Here is an 18,105-nt window from a genome sequence, read left to right as displayed (position 1 = left end):
AGACACAGTCCAGGATAAAGAGACACATGAGCTATGTCCCCACCCTTATTTAGGTGCATCTCAGCCTGGATATAAGGTCATACTAAGTAAGATGACAAGAGGGAAAAACAGTGAAACACATAGAGGAACATTATCGCTAAAAGGGATTAATTAAGGAACAAAGCCAAAGACAGAGCTAGGAAATCTGAGGCTCCATGTTACTGCAAATGGCATTATTTTGTTCCTTTTAATGACTGAGCAGTATATATATTCCAATATATATTGGAATACATTACATATATATATATATATATAATATATATACACACACACACACCACATCTTCTTTATCTGTTGATAGACATTTAGGTTGTTTCCATGTCAAAGTCAAGAAATATTGATCAAAGTGCTTTACGCTGTGCTAGATGTTTTTACACACATTTTATTATTTAATTGTCAGGACAGCAAACGGATATATTAACTCATAATAAGATTTCAGAGACTTAATTTTAAGGACAAATAGAGTAAATACTGCAGGAAAGCAGGAAAGCTTTAGAAAACCTAATTCTCATTTACCTTAGGGCAATAGTCCTCAATTCTTAATTGGGGTAATTTTGTATCCTTCCAGGGATGTTTGGCAATGTATGGAGACATTTTTGCTTGTCACAACTGTGAGGTTGGGGACAAGAAAGGGGCCTTCTATTGGGCAGATGTCAGGATACTGCTAAAAGTTCTATAATACACAAGACAATACCCAATAACAAAGCATTATCTGGTTCCACATGTCAGTAGAAATGAGAAAACCTGCCCTAGAGATGTGATAGAATCTAAAAAGCAGATTGCAATAAATACTCATGAAAACTCACTCTTTCATCTACATGTTGTTCAGCTCACTAAGTTGTGTCTGAATCTTTGTGACCACATGGACTGCAGCATGCCAGGCTTCCCTATTCTTCACTGCTCCTGGAGTTTGCTCAAACTCATGTCCATTGAGTCGGTGATGTCAGCCAACCATCTCATTCTCTTTTGACCCCTTCTCCTCCCGTCCTCAATCTTTCCCAGCATCAGGGCCTTTTCCAGGTTTTACAGAAGAGGAATCAAAGCTTGGATAGGTTAGATTGAAGATAAAGGCAGGATTCAGATCCAGGGTCTCTGACTTCAAAGGTGTCATGCTTTCCTTTAACCAGGTTTCTCACCCTCAGCATTATTGACATTTAGGACCAGGAAGTCTTTGCAGGGAAGGCTGTCTTGTGCATCTCGGGATGGCCAGCAGCATCTCTGACCTCTACCCACTAGATGCCAGTAACACTCTCCACCCAGTTGTGACAACCAGCAATGTCTCCAGATATTGCCCAACGTCCCTTGCGGGGCAGAACTGCCCCAGTTGAGAACCACTGTTCTAAACCACACAGCCGAGCTAATTAAAAGTTGTGGTGCCTAAAAATCCATACACCTGCAATTGAGAAATGCCACTGGAATTCATGTCTTTACATTTTCACACGTTTTTGTGTGTTTTAGAAAACTGAAGCCCTCTCATGTGTGGTCTCTCAAATCCAGTAGGAGACAGTAAACGGTTTGTCATATTAAGTAATTTTGGGTGTCGCTGGCTTATAGAAACACATCTTCATTTGGAATGTCCTTTCAGGAATCAGTTGCAGAATCAGACAAAGCTTCTATTAATAATATTAAGTAAAGAGAAAATGTGGTAATTTGCAAGGTGTTCTGCTCTGTCTGACACAGTCTAGGTAAAATCAACGTGGGAGGATCTCTGCTTTAGCTCTCCCCAAGAGCCCCTTGGCATGTGTACAAAGCTCTGCTTCTGAGAGCAGTCAGGCTGCCCTTTCTATGCGGAGAGAGCGTGAGTGAGCAGAGTTTGGAGAGGAACTTGGCACAGCCCCTGCTGACTTCATCCGGCCTGCCAGTCTGAGCCGATTTGTAAGGCTGTGTTTGGTGCCAGGGACAGGGTGGGAAAGGGAAAGTACATTCAAACAAAAGAATGCCCCTGAAGTATCTGAAAAGAGGCTTTTAGCACCATTCTTTTGGTGCTCTCAACCAGACGGAAGGTGCAAAAGTTGAAAAAGCAGCCACAACCTCTTTGGAGAAGCATTTTGTGGATTCAACACAGTGATATTATCGCATCTATTTGTTGGACAAAGGACTTCATTGTATCACAAAATAAAACATGTTTCTCCTTCCACTTCCTGCTTTGTGATGTGTCTTCAAAAGTGAGCTTGCAAAAGAGCAGCCTGGAAACTTGGCAAAGGTGGTTTTTTTGACAAGCGCCTTCCCAAATATCTGATTGAAAGGGTTTTCAGACTGTTTTCCTGGCCTACTGTGCAATTTGCAAACGATCCCCTTTTTTGGTCAGTTGGGGGTGAGGGACTGATGCAAACCATTGAAACTCATTTCTGACATTTATAGACAAACCTCTTCCAAGTTTGTTAGTTTTCAGCACAGGCAGCAACTGAATGGTCTTGCCATCAATTATGGTTTTCATGTCAGGACGCCCAAATATCCTGGACCCCAAATATCTAGTTCCAGGGCTATTTTCTGCTTCTCCTCCCTCCCTCCCATTCCGGATCCCTCATGAACACCCTCCAAAGTCCTGGTAAATTTTAACTAGTGGTTAAATTCTTTATCTTCAAAGTTTGAACAGATTCTCAAGACACTGAAACACTGCATGACCTGAAGATGGAATTCATTCTTAGTAAAAATCTATTAATAGTCAAGGCCACAGATGGAGAGAACAAACATGGAAATGGGGGCGTGGCAGGGGGAAATGGGAGTGGGATGAACTGCAAGACTGGGATTGACATATATATAATATTGATACTGTGTATAAAATATATTACTAACGAGAACCTACTGTATAGCTCAGGAACTCTATACTCCTCCCCATCCAAAAAAGGAGGGTCCAAAAAAGAGAGGATATATGTATACATTTAGCTGATTCACAGCAGAAACTAATACAGCATTGTAAAGCAACTATACTCCAATAAAAATTAATTAAAAAATCTAGGCAAGAAATTTTCCCCAGCCAAGAAATCTGGAGTCAGGATGTAGGGTCAATTTCCCATGAGTGTAAAACTGCATGCTGCTGCTAAGTCGCTTCAGTCGTGTCCGACTCTGTGCGACCCCATAGATGGCAGCCCATCAGTCTCCCCCATCCCTGGGATTCTCCAGGTAAGAATACTGGAGTGGGTTGCCATTTCCTTCTCCAATGCATGAAAGTGAAAAGGGAAAGTGAAGTCGCTTAGTCGTGTCCGACTCCTAGGGACCCCATGGACTGCAGCCTACCAGGCTCCTCTGTCCATGGGATTTTCTAGGCAACAGTACTGGAGTGGGTTGCCATTGCCTTCTCCAGTAAAACTTCGTAGTTTATCTCAAAAAGTTAGATAATGTATGAGTCCATTTACAGAGCATTCTCAAAATGACAAAATTAGAGATAGGGAGCAGATCAGTGGTTGCCAGGGATTAGGTAGGAAGGGTGTGACTCTAAAGGGATTGCATAGAGAATTCCTTTGTGGTGACAGAACAGGTCTGGATCTTAAACAGATCTACACACAGGATAAAAATGTCATGCGAGGCAAGGACATACCACTCCCCACCCCGCCCCCAAAAAAAGTCCATGCAAAGATTGGTGAAATCTGAAGAAAGTTTGTAGTCCTGTTAATTGTATCATCCCAGTGTTAATTTCCTGGTTTTGAGAATGTGCTGTAGATATATAAAATGTCAGTAGGAGCTGGAGGATGGGTACACAGAACCTCCCTATACTCTTTTTACAATTTTTTGTGCATCTATAATTATTTAAAAAGATAAAAAATTTCACCCCAAACTGTATATCATTATAGCATCTATCATGGGAGAGAAGAGATAACCCATCTTAATCTTAGGCGATTAAGAAATGAATGAGGTGAACAACTGAATAAATGAAGGATCTTTTGCATTACATTAGTGGAAATTTAAAAGAATCAGCATAATAGATGACATTTTTTAATACTTGCTATGTGTCAGACACTGTGCTAAGGATTTTAAGCATTATCTCATTTAATCCTCTTAAGGATTTTATGAAAAAAAGATAATTTAAAAGATAATTCTGCATATTTAGTAAAACTGTTGAGAAAAACATGGAAATTATGAATGACTAAAAAAAAATTGGGATATTGATTAAAACTGGTTGGTAGGAAGAGCAATGCTGTCATGGGGTGGGGAAGTGGATGTGTGGAGACAAAACAGAGGTTATATAGATATTTGTTGTATCATTGGTTCTATTTTTATTTTATTTTTAAAAATTGCAATATGGTTGATCTACAATACTGTGTTAGTTTCTGGCTCAGAACTGTGGGTCACTGTGATCACTGGCCAGGAACCACAGCAGATCCTCACAGAGAGCCCCCTGCTGCTGCTAAGTCACTTCAGTCGTGTCCAACTCTGTGCGACCCCATAGACGGCAGCCTACCAGGCTCCCCCGTCCCTGGGATTCTTCAGGCAAGAACACTGGAGTGGGTTGCCATTTCCTTCTCCAGTGCATGAAAGTGAAAAGTGAAAGTGAAGTTGCTCAGTCATGTCTGACCCTTAGCATGGACTGCAGCCCACCAGGTTCCTCCGTCCATGGGATTTTCCAGGCAAGAGTACTGGAACTATCCATATGACTTCCAAATGAACAGGTGCAGTTGGGAAAATGAAATGGTTTTCCCTGTAAAATCTGGCAGCAGACTCATAAGTCATTAATTCCTCATCAGCCCCTGGCCCCGCATAGACATATAATCAAATCCCAATGATTCATATTGATGAAGGGGGCAAGTGTTCACACTTTCTTGTCCCAGTGCCTTTAGGATGTGGAAAAGAGAGGGAGCCTGGCAAAGGCACCCTAAATGTTAAGAGCTGCAAAGGGTCTCTGACAGCACTGGGCCAGCCACTGAATTCTGCAGATTAAGAAGACAAGTGTGGAGAAGCTAAGACTTATTCTGGAATCACTGCTGATGGTAACTTCAGCCATGGAATTAAAAGACGCTTGCTCCTTGGAAGAAAAGTTATGAACAACCTAGACAGCATAGTAAAAAGCAGAGACGTTGCTTTACCAACAAAGTTCCGTCTAGTCAAAGCTATGGTTTTTCCAGTAGTCATGTATGGATGTGAGAGTTGGACTATAAAGAAAGCTGAGCACCAAAGAATTGATGCTTTTGAACTGTGGTGTTGGAGAAGACTCTTGAGAGTCCCTTGGACTGCAAGGAGATCCAACCAGCCAATCTTCAAGGAAATCAGTCCTGAATAATCATTGGAAGGAGTGATGCTGAAACTGAAACTCCAATACTTTGGCCACCTCATGGGAAGAGTTGACTCATTGGAAAAGGCCCTGATGCTGGGAAAGATTGAAGGCAGGAGGAGAAGGGGACGACAGAGGATGAAGTGGTTGGATGGCATCACTGACTCAATGGACATGAGTTTGAGTAAACTCCAGGAGTTGGTGATGGACGGGGATGCCTGGTGTGCTGCAGTCCATGGGGTTGCAAAGAGTTGAACATGACTGAGCAACTAAACTGAACTGAACAGACCTGAGCAGTCTGGATCCCACCCAGAGCCCCAGACTCAGGACCCTCTACTACTCATGATACTTACTGATATTCTCTATCAGGGTTTAAGGGTGCTCACAGAGACATCCACAAAATAGTCAGATGCAAACACATGTGGGACGTTGGGAAAATAAACCAGGAAAACAAGATCAAGCTTGGAGTATAGCTTTTGTTCACTGAGTGCATTTTAAACTCTTTTCACAATACCAGGTGATTTTAGCTGCCTTACCCGTGTATGTCAGTTCTATGGAGAGGACCCAGCAAGTAGTTCCTTTCAAAGTATGTGACAGAACAGGGAAGTTTGGTGCTATTTGATCTTAATTTCTTTTAAAAAATTACAGAGGTAACATGTGACTATTTGGTCCCTGTAAAAGTTTGAACAGTACAGATGTATATAGAATGAAAAATGAAAGCACCCATTCATTTCTTTCCTGGATGCCAGTCTCTTCCCTATGGGAAACCATTGCTAACCATTTGGTTTTTATCATTCAGAATTTTCTCTATGTATTTATATATGGATATAAGACATACTTGTATGTAGTTTAAAAAAGGTAAAAGGATCCAGCTATTCATATTGTTCTGTGATTTGTTTTTTCTCTTAGTGTGTCTTAGACATCTTTCTGCCTGGGTCCATCTGGCCCTGCTTCCATCGTCTTTGTGACCGCATTATAGGACCTTTGTCATAACTGTCTTCAGAGTGATGGCCATTGGACTGAATCCAAATGAACAAGGATCAGCGAATATTCTAGTGTTCGTGGCTTGGCGTGGGCCATCTGTGTGTGTTTCATGAAATCAGAAGTAGAAGAACCCATTGTCTGCATGTTTGACCAGATATTGTCAAGGTGGCCACCAAGAAGCCTATGATGAGTTACACTCCTACCCCAGTATATGTTTATCCATTTTTCTACATTCTTTCTAATAAATAAATACTCTCAATCTTTAAAGATTTTGCCATTCTGAGGGAAGAAAGGGTATCATTACATTGCTTTAATATTCACTTCTGTATTTCCTAGTGAGGTTGAATATCCTTTCTTATCTGTCATGTGTGTTTCTTCTGTGAATTACCTAATCATATCTGGTTTCCTTTTTAGAAATATCATTCTTACCAATTTGTAGGCACTGTTTGTGAACAGAGAATGACTTTATTATGGTGCAAATCTTTCTTGTTGGTTTATTGCTTTACTTTAAAGTGTGCTTATGGTGTTGTTTGCCTCAGAGATGCTTTAAATTTGTGAATCATCAAATCGGTAATTTTCCTTTTATGATTCATACATTTTTTGTTTTGATTTGGAAAACATCCCCCAAATTATAAAGTTATTATTTCAAACTTTCTTCTGACAACTTTTTAGTAGTAAGATCTTTAATCTAACCGGGATTTAATCTTGCATATAGTGTAAGAATCTGACTTTATAACTTCTTCCCAATTGGATACCATTTGTCCCAAATCATCTATTATGTAGTTCACCCTCTTATGGTCATAATACTAAATTTGCATTTGGTTGTGAACCTGTATTCAATTTCATTGTTTCAGTTCAGTTCAGTTGCTCAGTTGTGTCTGATTCTTTGCCACCCCATGGACTGCAGCAGACCAGGCTTTCCTGTCCGTCACTACCTCCCAGAGCTTACTCAAACTCATGTCCATCGAGTCAGTGATGTCATCCAACCATCTCATCCTCTGTTGTCCCTTTCTCCTCCTGCCTTCTATCTTTCCCAGCATCAGGGTCTTTTCAAATGAGTCAGTCCTTTGCATCAGGTGGCCAAAGTATTGGAGTTTCAGCTTCAGCATCAGTCCTTCCAATGAATATTCAGGACTGATCTCTTTTAGGATGGACTGGTTGGATCTCCTTGCAGTCCAAGGGACTCTCAAGAGTCTTCTCCAACACCACAGTTCAAAAGCATCAATTCTTTGGTGCTCAGCTTTCTTTATAGTCCAACTCTCACATCCATACATGACTACCGGAAAAACCATAGCCTTGACTAGATGGACCTTTGTTGGCAAAGTAATGTCTCTGCTTTTTAATATGCTTTCTAAGTTGGTCATAACTTTTGTTCCAAGGAACAAACGTCTTTTAATATTAGGGCTGCAGTCACTATCTGCAGTGCTTTTGGAGCCCCCCACCCCCCCACCCCCCTGCAAATAAAGTCTCTCACTGTTTCCATTATTTCCCCATCTATTTGCCATTAAGTGATGGGACCAGATGCCATAATCTTAGTTTTCTGAATGTTGAGCTTTAAGCCAACTTTTTTACTTTCCTCTTTCACTGTCATCAAGAGGCTCTTTAGTTCTTCAGTTTCTGCCATAAGGGTGGTGTCATCTGCATATCTGAGGTTATTGATATTTCTCCCGGCAATCTTGATTCCAGCTTGTGCTTCATCCAGCCTGGCATTTTGCATGATGTACTTTGCATATAAGTTAAATAAGCAGGGTGACAGCTTTGACATACTCCTTTTCCTATTTGGAATCAATCTGTTGTTCCATGTCCAGTTCTAATTGTTGCTTCTTGACCTGCATAAAGATTTCTCAGGAGGCAGGTCAGGTGCTCTGGTATTCCCATCTCTTTAATCACTTTCCACAGTTGGTTGTGACCCACACAGTCAAAGGCTTTGGTGTAGTCAATAAAGTAGAAGTAGATGTTTTTCTGGAACTCTTATGCCTTTCCAATGATCCAACAAATGTTGGCAATTTGATCTCTGGTTCCTCTGCCTTTTCTAAATCCAGCTTGAACACCTGGAAGTTCATGGTTCATGTACTGTTGAAGCCTGGCTTGGAGAATTTTGAGCATTACTTTGTTAGTGTGTGAGATGAGTGCAATTGTGAGGTAGTTTGAGCATTCTTTGGCTTTGCCTTTCTTTGGGGTTGGAATGAAAACTGACCTTTTCCAATCCTGTGGGCACTGCTGAGTTTTCCAAATTTGCTTGCATATTGAGTGCATCACTTTCACAGCATCATCTTTCAGGATTTGAAATAGCTCAACTGGAATTCTATTACCTCCACTAGCTTTGTTCATAGTGATGCTTTCTAAGGTCCACTTGACTTCACATTCCAGGATGTCTGGCTCTAGGTGAGTGATCACTCCATTGTGATTATCCGGGTTGTGAAGATCTTTTTTGTACAGTTCTTCTGTGTATTCTTGCCACCTCTTCTTAATATCTTCTGCTTCTGTTAGGTCCTACCATTTCTGTCCTTTATCAAGCCCATCTTTGCATGAAATGTTCCCTTGGTATCTCTAATTTTCTTGAAGAGATCTCTAGTCTTTCCCATTCTATTGTTTTCCTCTTTTTTTTTTTGCACTGATCACTGAGGAAGGCTTTCTTATCTCTCCTTGCTATTCTTTGGAACTCTGCATTCAAATGTGTATATCCTTCCTTTTCTCCTTTGCCTTTATCTTTTCTTCTTATCTCAGCTATTTTTAAGGCCTCCTTAGACAACCATTTTGGCTTTTTGCATTTTGTTTTCTTGGGGATGGTCTTGATCCCTGCCTCCTGTACAATGTCATGAACCTCCGTCCGTAGTTCTTCGGGCACTCTGTCTATCACATCTAATCCTTTGAATCTATTTGTCACTTCCACTGTATAATCATAAGGGATTTAAGTCATACCTGAATGGTCTAGTGGTTTTCCCTACTTTCTTCAATTTCAGTCTGAACTTGGCAATAAAGAGTTCATGATCTGAGCCACAGTCAGCTCTTGGTCTTGTTTTGTCAGAGTTCTCACAAAACGTGGTCCACTGGAGAAGGGAATGGCAAGCCACTTTAGTATTCTTGCCTTGAGAACCCCATAACAGTATGAAAAGGCAAAAGATAGGACACTGAATAAATTAGTGGAGAAATAACTCCAGGAAGAATGAAGGGATGGAAGCAAAGCAAAACAACACTCATTTGTGGATGTGACTGGTGATGGAAGTAAAGTCTGATGCTGTAAAGAGGAATATTGCATAGGAACCTGGAATTTAGGTCCATGAATCAAGGCAAATTGGAAGTGATTAAACAGGAGATAGCAGGAGTGAACTTCAACATTTTAGGAATCAGCAAACTAAAATGTACTGGAATGGGTGAATTTAACTCAGATGACCGTTATATCTACTACTGCGGGCAGGAATTCCTCAGAAGAAATGGAGTAGCCATCATGGTCAATAAGAGTCCAAAATGCAGTACTTGGATGCAATCTCAAAAATGACAGAATGATCTCTGTTTGTTTCCAAGGCAAACCATTCAATATTACATTAATTCAAGTCTATGCCCTGACCAGTAATGCTGAAGAAGCTGAAGTTGAACAGTTCTATGAAGACCTACAAGACCTTCTAGAACTAAAACCCCCCAAAGATATCCTTTTCATCATTTAGTATCATGTGAATAACACCCTATAAAATACTGATATTTATCACCTTGATATTTTTTGTGCACTTGTTCCTTTATGTGAACTTTAGATACAGCTTTTCAAGTTCCCTTAAAAACACTGTTGATGTTTTAACTGGCATTTCTCTGAGTTTATAAATTAAGTATGAGATAATTGATATTTTATGAAAGTTAGTTTTCCCATTTATCTGGAAAAGTTTTTTTTAGTACTTTAGTAAAATAGTTTTTTTCTGAAGGTTTGTGCCTCTCTTTATTTGGTTATTTCTAGCTATTTCATAGTTTTTGTTCCTCTGGACACTTTGAGATTTCATTGTAATTTCTATTAGTTTTTTTTTTTTTTGAATACAAAGCTAATTTTTTTTTAAATGTTAATCTTGTAATTCACTGCCTTACTGAACTTCCTTATTGTTCTCTATGTTTTTTGGTTTAATTTTTTTGCTTTTAAAAAAATAGCTAATGTCATCTGACAATAACAACTATTTTATCTCTTTTTCTCCAATACTTATTAATTTTATTCACCTTTCTTATCTAATTGCATTGATTTGAACTTCCAGAATAATTGTTGTGTAGCATCTTTCTCTGGTTTGAATTGTAATCAAATGCCTCTACTATTTCACACTGAAGTATGATGTTTTCTGTAACGCCGTTTATCAAGTTAAGGAAATTTTATTTACTCAGTAATATAGTAAGTTGCAATAGTAAATGTCCTAAATTTGAACCCTCATTGTAGTTTCTGAATAAGCCCTACATTTTAATGCCATTAAATTTGATGCCAAACCCTACTTGGCAGTTTTAAATGGTTTATTCGTAAATAGAGGCCTAATGGAGAAGGCAATGGCACCCCACTCCAGTACTCTTGCCTGGAAAGTCCCATGGACGGAGGAGCCTGGAAGGCTGAAGTCCATGGGGTCGCTGAAGGTCGGACACGACTGAGTGACTTCCCTTTCACTTTTCACTTTCATGCATTGGAGAAGGAAATGGCAACCCACTCCAGTGTTCTTGCCTGGAGAATCCCAGGGATGGGGGAGCCTGGTGGGCTGCCATCTATGGGGTCACACAGAGTCAGACACGACTGAAGTGACTTAGCAGTAGCAGTAATAATAAAAACAGGAAACAGAAAATCAAATGTTTTCAGCAAACATGCTCCTGCTGCTGCTGCTAAGTCGCCTCAGTCTTCAGTCATGTCCGACTCTGTGCGACCCCATAGATGGCAGCCCACCAGGCTCCCCCATCCCTGGGATTCTCCAGGCAAGAACACTGGAGTGGGTTGCCATTTCCTTCTCCAATGCATGAAAGTGAAAAGTGAAAGTGAAGTCCCTCAGTCATGCCCAACTCTCAGAGACCCCATGGACTTCAGCCTTCCAGGCTCCTCTGTCCATGGGATTTTCCTGGCAAGAGTACTGGAGTGGGGTGCCATTGCCTTCTCCGTTCAACAAACATAGGAGGCGGCAAAAGCATGATAGGCATCTTGCCTTGTTCAAGAGGAGCTTCTATGTATAAATTGTTTTTCAATCTTAAAAAATATTTAATTAAAACATTTTAAATACTTGTGTTTAGCATACATTTAATCTTGAGAAAAGTGGAACTATAACATGTTATTTCCAAACCAGTAGAGCAAAAAAGGACACAAAAAACTTCTTTAATCAACAAAAGTAAAAGAAGAAGAAAAAAGAAAAACAGCACAATGATAGCTCATAGAAAAAAAGGGTAACAGGAATGAGGATGTTATCAAATAGCAGTAATCAAAATAAAGGTGGTTATATCAAAATAGTCTATTAAGTGTAGTGACACTTAGATTGAGTTAGAGAATAAATTCCAGTTATTTGATGTATACAAGAGTCACACACAATGACAGAGAAACATTGCAAACAAAGGATGGAAACAGTTATATCAGACAACTTATGACCAAAAAAAGATAGAAAGGTCAATATTAATTTCTAAGCAAATTAATTTCCAATTAACAGCCATCTTTTTTCCCTCTTTCCTTTCTCCCTCCTTCCCTTTCTCATTCACCTTCCCTTCACTCTGTCAGCTATCAATTTCCATAGAATGTTTGACAATACTTCACGGCACTATGTAATTTTGGATAAGTGCACATAAACAGACACACTTGATAGCTTGGATGTGTGTTCCTAGCGCAAATGAAATCCCTGTTTCTCTTGGGATCACTATAGTTCTGGTTGGAGGTGTTGGTGCTTCTTTTGGAATGAAGAACAGTTATGGGTCCCAGTGGACTAGACTTCCCTTTTAGGTCAACCAGTAGTTTGTCTTCAGATGAAGGTTACAATTTTCCCTTGGGGTAGCCTACAGTATTTAGGAAATTGCTTTGTTCCAGCCCCAGTATCTACTCTGAGAATCTCCGGTGTCAAAATGTCCATGTTATGGAGCTGTACTTGAGGTCAAAGCCAGCATCTGGCATTCTCCCTGGGCAGGAACACAGTTCTCCACAGTCTCAAAGGGACCCAGGCCTAGTCCTAGACCTTCTGTTCCTACTGCCTCTGATCATACGGTTGTTTACAGTTATTCCTTGGAGGACTTCTCACTGCCTTTATGGAATTCTGAGTTCTTCAGATATGTTTCCACTTGCTTTTTCTAGAACATTCTCAAGGTTCTGATGTGTTAGTGGCCACTCTCTTGGCTTTTCAGCTCTGCTAAAATTTATTATGTTTGTGCACTTCTCAGTCACATCAATGGAATTTGGAGAATGTGACCAGGCAAACACTTTACTTCAGTCAGCCATTTGAAACCTTCATTTGATCTTCCTCACTCACTTAAATGTGTCTGAGATCATTTTCTGGGAAAACCATCTCCAGAATTTTCTGCTTTGTAATAAATGGTCAGACAGCTAAAGCTACAGTAGAAAACTCAGTTATTATCCCCACCCACAAATTAAAATGGCCTTATTGTTCAGAAATAAAAAAAAAGTATAAAAAGAAAATTAAAAAACTCTAAAATCCTAATATCAAACATATTCATGTTAATAATTTGATCTGAATAGTTTTGAGTTGTTTATATATACACAGATATATTTTTCTCCATAAAATGAGGTTGTAGTCTTCAGTACAGCTAATATTTATCATGCAGTTGGTATATATCTCAGACAGTTTGCTGAGATTTTAAAAATTATTTTTAGTTATTTTATTTAGTCAATTTTCTCACTCATCCTTTTAACAGCCCTTCACACTTGAGATTATTCATAACTCCTCTTTTAATGCTCACTGAGGTAAGTAACTTGCTCATGTTCATCTAAGATCCCCACTTAAAAAAATTTTTTTGGCTATGTCACACAGCATTTGGGAAGCATTCAGAATCTTAGTTGCTTGACCAGGTATCAAACCTGCAACACTTGCAGTGGAAGTGCAAAGTCTTAACCTCTGGACCACCAGGGGAGTCCCTTGTCTGACACTTTTAAGCCCTACATTCTAGTACTACCATAGGTATATATATTGTTTTATACATGTTTTGGAAAACAAATCCATGGATTCCTTTTTATGTAAGTAAAAATGTATCTATATCAGAAATTATAATTCTAATTTATTTTTCCAGAATAAACAGTGCTGTATTGCAGACTATTCACCAAGTTGTATCAAGCACTGATCAGGAGTCAGGCATTGTGTTGGGCACTGATGATAAGCCAGATGCATTCTCTGACAACATTGGGTTTTACATTCTAGTGTGTAAACACTATACAATTACAAATGATGATACAAAAGACTCTTTAGTTACAAATGTGATCATATACCACTTAAATGTGGAATCTAAAAAAAAGGTACAAATGATTTTGTTACATGATTAAAAAGATTTTATAGCATTAATAAAAATTAAATAATAAAGTTTATTTTACCTTACAAAAAGCTGTCTATGATATGTGCACTTTAAAAACATCTTTAAACTGACTTATGGTTGCATTTTACTGCAATCAGAAAAAATATTCCACATAATATTTTTTGAAATTTGTGATTTGTCTTACAGATAAGAACATAATCTTGCTTTTCAAATGTTCTATGCACTCTTTACTATAGTTTTGGCTTATAGTATTATAATCATGACAATTTCATCAGGTCTTCTAGTCATGTTATTAAAATCTTCCATATTGCTTATTAATTTTTTTGTATATAAAATTAATTAATTACCGATAAAGCTGTATTGAATGTTCTCATAATTCTGGATTTGTTTATTGGTCAAATAAAACTGTACTAATATTTTTTTTAAAGGTATGTGAGAGATACAAGATTCTAGTGTATGCTCAGCTTGAGAGCTTGTCTGACCTGGGAGGTTTGAGCAGCCATCTCTGAAGAACTGACATAGTGGAGAAAAGTTTTGCTATTGCTTGCTGGGTTTTTTTTTGCCTCTGTGGTTCAGTCTGTGAGATGGTGTTAAGTAAAATCCAATCCAAGAAGCCTTTGAGAATGATATTAACCTAAGGATGTTCTCACTAAGAATCCCTGGGATTAAGATCTTCTTGCTGTGTTCAAATCATCTGAATGAATTAAACATGTAATTGAAAGGCTCATCGTGTGCTACTCGAATGCTTGGCTGTACTAGAAATAAAATGAAAATGAAATCATTTTCTCTTTCAAATAAATATTATATATTGTGGGCTTCACTGGCTCCATTAGCACTATCCAATTGCACAGAGGCGATTATATTATTTATAACACATGCAGATACTAAGAGGCTCCTTCAACTTAAGGCAGATAAGCACTGTAGGATCATTTCCCTCCTTACTCAACTACCCAGAATTTCTTGTCGCCTTTCTCTAAAACCTATAGACTGGTGGATTTTTTCAAGACTCCAGAGCAGGCAGTTATTTCCAAAGGGTGTTTATTTGCTCAAAATAATCCAGCACCATCATGAGACTGGAATGAGAATTCCTTGTACTCTGGTTGGGTCATGATTTTGTTTGCAGGTTACCCTTCTTAAGCACTCAGGGTGTGTTATCAGCAAATAAAATGCCTGTCAAATTAGTCACTGACCCTGCAATATATTCTAAAAATCTGCAAAGGGAATCCAGTTTAAAAAGTCCATATCATCTTCCTCCACAATATGATAAAAATGGAAAGAATAGATGGCCAACAGGCACATGAAAAAATGTTCACTATCACTAACTATTGGTGAAATGCAAAAAACAAACAGACCCAAACCACAACTATAATGAGGTACCACCTCATACCAGGTAGAAAGGCCATCATCGAAAACTTTACATATAACAAATGGTAGAGAGGGTGTGAAGAAAAGGAAAACTCCTGCACTATTGGTGGGAATGTAAGTGTTAACAAAGATGAAATTTTACATGAAACCTGAATTTCCAGCTTCTCTGGGAAAATCAGAAAATCTGGAGACACTGGGTCGGCCTCCCATAAGAATACAGTCTTAGGTTTCTTTGTAGCATCTGCCTTCTTCATGTGGGCCTCTGCTCTCAAGTGTTAGAGTCCTCAGCACTCCTGATTGCGTTACTGGCCTTCCTTCCTGTCTGCTCACTGTGAGCGTTTGTGTTTGTAGAATTGAGAGACAGATCATCTTATAGTCTGTTTTTGAGTGTCAAAAGGTGCCTAAAAGTTATTGTTTCTTCCACTCTTATCTTCTAAAATTCAAGTTCAGTTCGCATTATTATAATCTATTTTGCATGTATAGCAATTATAGTAATGACTGGAATACCTTTTAAAGCTATAAAGTAATACAGTTTAAAATGAACATTAAATCCCAAAACTTATACTTAAGCATCCATCTGTCATGATAAAGATGGAAGAGAAGTCAGCTAACTGTTTAATTAGAGAAAAAAATTCTCTATCTTGCACGAAGCTTTGAAAAAGAAGGCTATCCTTCAATTGTGGACTTAATGCTGACTCTATTTAGGATTTACAAATGGATTTGTTTTGGAAGAGGACTCTTCTTTACCAGAGCCCTTTCTGGAAGAGAATTTAGATTTTGGCATGAATCCATCCTTCTGTGGTTCCTGAGTTGAAACTCAGCTCTTTTGTGTAGCCAAGATAAATCATTTGATTTAGGAGAGCCGTCAATGAAAGTAGCTGCTATTTACTTTGCTAGCATTAGTAGAATACTAATGTGATGGCTTGGTAAGAGTCTGAAAAGGTAAGAGGAAGAGAAAAAGAATTTTCATATTTACTAAAGATTTAAAACTCAAACCAGAGCAGAATAACTTGTATTTATTTTCATTGACAGTCTGACAGAAGGAGATGTTTTAATTTTTTTTTTTTCACTCAAACTTTAGGATTAAAGAAAGGGGAAGTGATAATCAAGGGAAGCTGTGGAAACAGTATAGAGATGTTTAATAAAATACCAAAAAAAAATTTCTAGATAGGAGAAAGTCATTCCAACTTTGGAGTGAGGCAGAGATAGATGATAAGGAAGACAAGTGAAAACTTGAAGACCTTTTGAAATCTCCAACAGAACTTTAATCAGGGGCTGCAGACCCATAGCAGAAGATCTGAACAAGATTGACTTGAAATTGTGTGTATATTGTATGGTCATTACTTATTACAGCTAATTGGTGTTTACTGTTAGAATTGTGTTCTATGGGTTAATGCAATCTTGACACTCAACCATGGCTCCAGATTATTTCTTTGGCCCTGTTCACTATGATGCAAATCACAAAAGAGGTTGTCTGCCTCATAGAATAAGTGCCACATAGCAATGCTTTAGCTTCTGACTTTTACATTTAGATTTTACATTTTAGGAGAACTGTTGCAGCCAATATGTGGATACTTGCTGAGAGAGGTTCCAGCAAGGAACCATGGATGTTGATTATAATAATGCTTTTGGTCATTAGAAATCAGCATTGAATGACTAAATCCACTAGGTGCACTATCAATAACAGTCACAGAAAGTCATGGATAGACAGACAATGACACAGATTCTGTCCATGAAACAAGCATATCTTTTTCTTTTTTTAAACTTTTAATTTATTATGGGGATATAGCCAATTAACAATGCTGTGATAGTTTCAGGTGAAAGGTGAAGGGACTCAGCCGTGTATATACATGTATACATTCTCTCCCCCCAATCCTCTGCCATCCAGGCTGCCACATAACACTGAGCAGAGATCCATGTGCTATACAATAGGTCCTTGTTGGTTATCCATTTTAAATATAAATCTAACAACAAAAGCCTGTCCCATTGTGGTGGATGCTGTGATGTACTTGCCTTCTTCAGGAATGAAAAGCTTTAATTTCTAGTTTGTGAGACCATTAATAGCAGAAAACCCCCAGTTGACAGCCCCCTCCTGGGTTTGTCTTGATGGCTACTACTACACCCAAACTACACCCAAAGTTACCATCCTTCCAGGGGCGACACAGATCATATCCAATATCATATCCATGATATCCATCAAAGTCAGGATATAGAAAATTCTCCAAACCACCTTCATTCTTGAGACTAATTGCAGAATTTGGGCATCTGTAAGACCAGTCTCAAGTTTAACAATTCACTAGAAGGGCTCACAGAACTTCTCGAAAGCTATTATGATCACGGTTACAGTTTATTAGAGAGAAAGGTTTTTTTTTTACAGTTTATTAGAGTGAAATGATTAAAATCATTCAGGATAGAGAATCATGGACAGAGTCCAGAAAAGTTCCATGTATGAAGTTTCCAATCCCCCTCTCTCAGTGGAATTGCAGACAGCACAAAATTCCCTAGCAACAATATGCGACAAAGCACAGGGAGAACTGCCAGACAGGTAAGCGTACCTGAGCCTTTGTGTTCAGAGTTTTTATTGGGACTCCATAACATAGATGTGGTTGACTGCCTACATGGCTGGCATCAGTCTCCAGCTCTTTTTGAGATCAAACTGATACCTTTTAACCCAAAAAACCTACCATAAATCACATTGTGAGACCATCTGCTGTGGCTTAAGGCTCTTAGGTAAACAAAAACTTTTATCAGGCAGGACATTACAAGGGCTTAGTTATGACCTTCCAGGAACCGAGGACCAAGGCAAGATTTCTCTTTGAACCAGGTTAATTTTTTTTTTTTTTTTTTTTTTTTTTACCACACAAGACATAAAGACCCCCTTCCCCAATTTGGGACAATTTTGAAGGTTCCTACTAGTTTCAGATCTCACTGTAGTGTGAGTTGAATCCTCCTTTGAGATTGCAGTGCAGCACAGCTTGTCCCTCTACCCAATCCTGGTTTCCTCTCTTTCCTTCCGTAGTTAAGTTGAGGATCAGCTCTTAATAATT

The 18,105-nt window shown here is 38.8% G+C and overlaps 1 protein-coding gene across 9 annotated transcripts in view; it reads left to right on the top strand.

Moving 5' to 3' along the window:
* The window catches only part of C1D (C1D nuclear receptor corepressor), a 132,374-nt gene that overhangs the window by 71,734 nt on the left and 42,535 nt on the right, over window positions 1-18,105 (top strand). For 4 of the 9 annotated variants that reach the window (XM_055540496.1, XM_055540497.1, XM_055540498.1 and 1 more), the window contains exon 6: window positions 9,755-9,909. The exons of 1 other annotated variant lie outside the window; for it this stretch is intronic. In XM_055540496.1, the coding sequence (XP_055396471.1) occupies window positions 9,755-9,894 (140 nt within the window). In that variant the 3' untranslated portion in view covers window positions 9,895-9,909. Of the gene's footprint in view, window positions 1-6,154; window positions 6,429-9,754; window positions 9,910-13,081; window positions 13,131-14,121; window positions 14,418-18,105 lie in introns of those variants that run through there. 4 more of the 9 variants (XM_055540505.1, XM_055540506.1, XM_055540503.1 and 1 more) reach the window with 4 other exon arrangements.

The sequence above is a fragment of the Bubalus kerabau genome, chromosome 11 (assembly GCF_029407905.1).
Source record: "Bubalus kerabau isolate K-KA32 ecotype Philippines breed swamp buffalo chromosome 11, PCC_UOA_SB_1v2, whole genome shotgun sequence".
In the NCBI taxonomy this organism is placed as follows: domain Eukaryota; kingdom Metazoa; phylum Chordata; class Mammalia; order Artiodactyla; family Bovidae; genus Bubalus; species Bubalus kerabau.
Note: the sequence above shows the minus strand (reverse complement) of the source record. Positions and strands in the feature narration are given on the sequence as shown.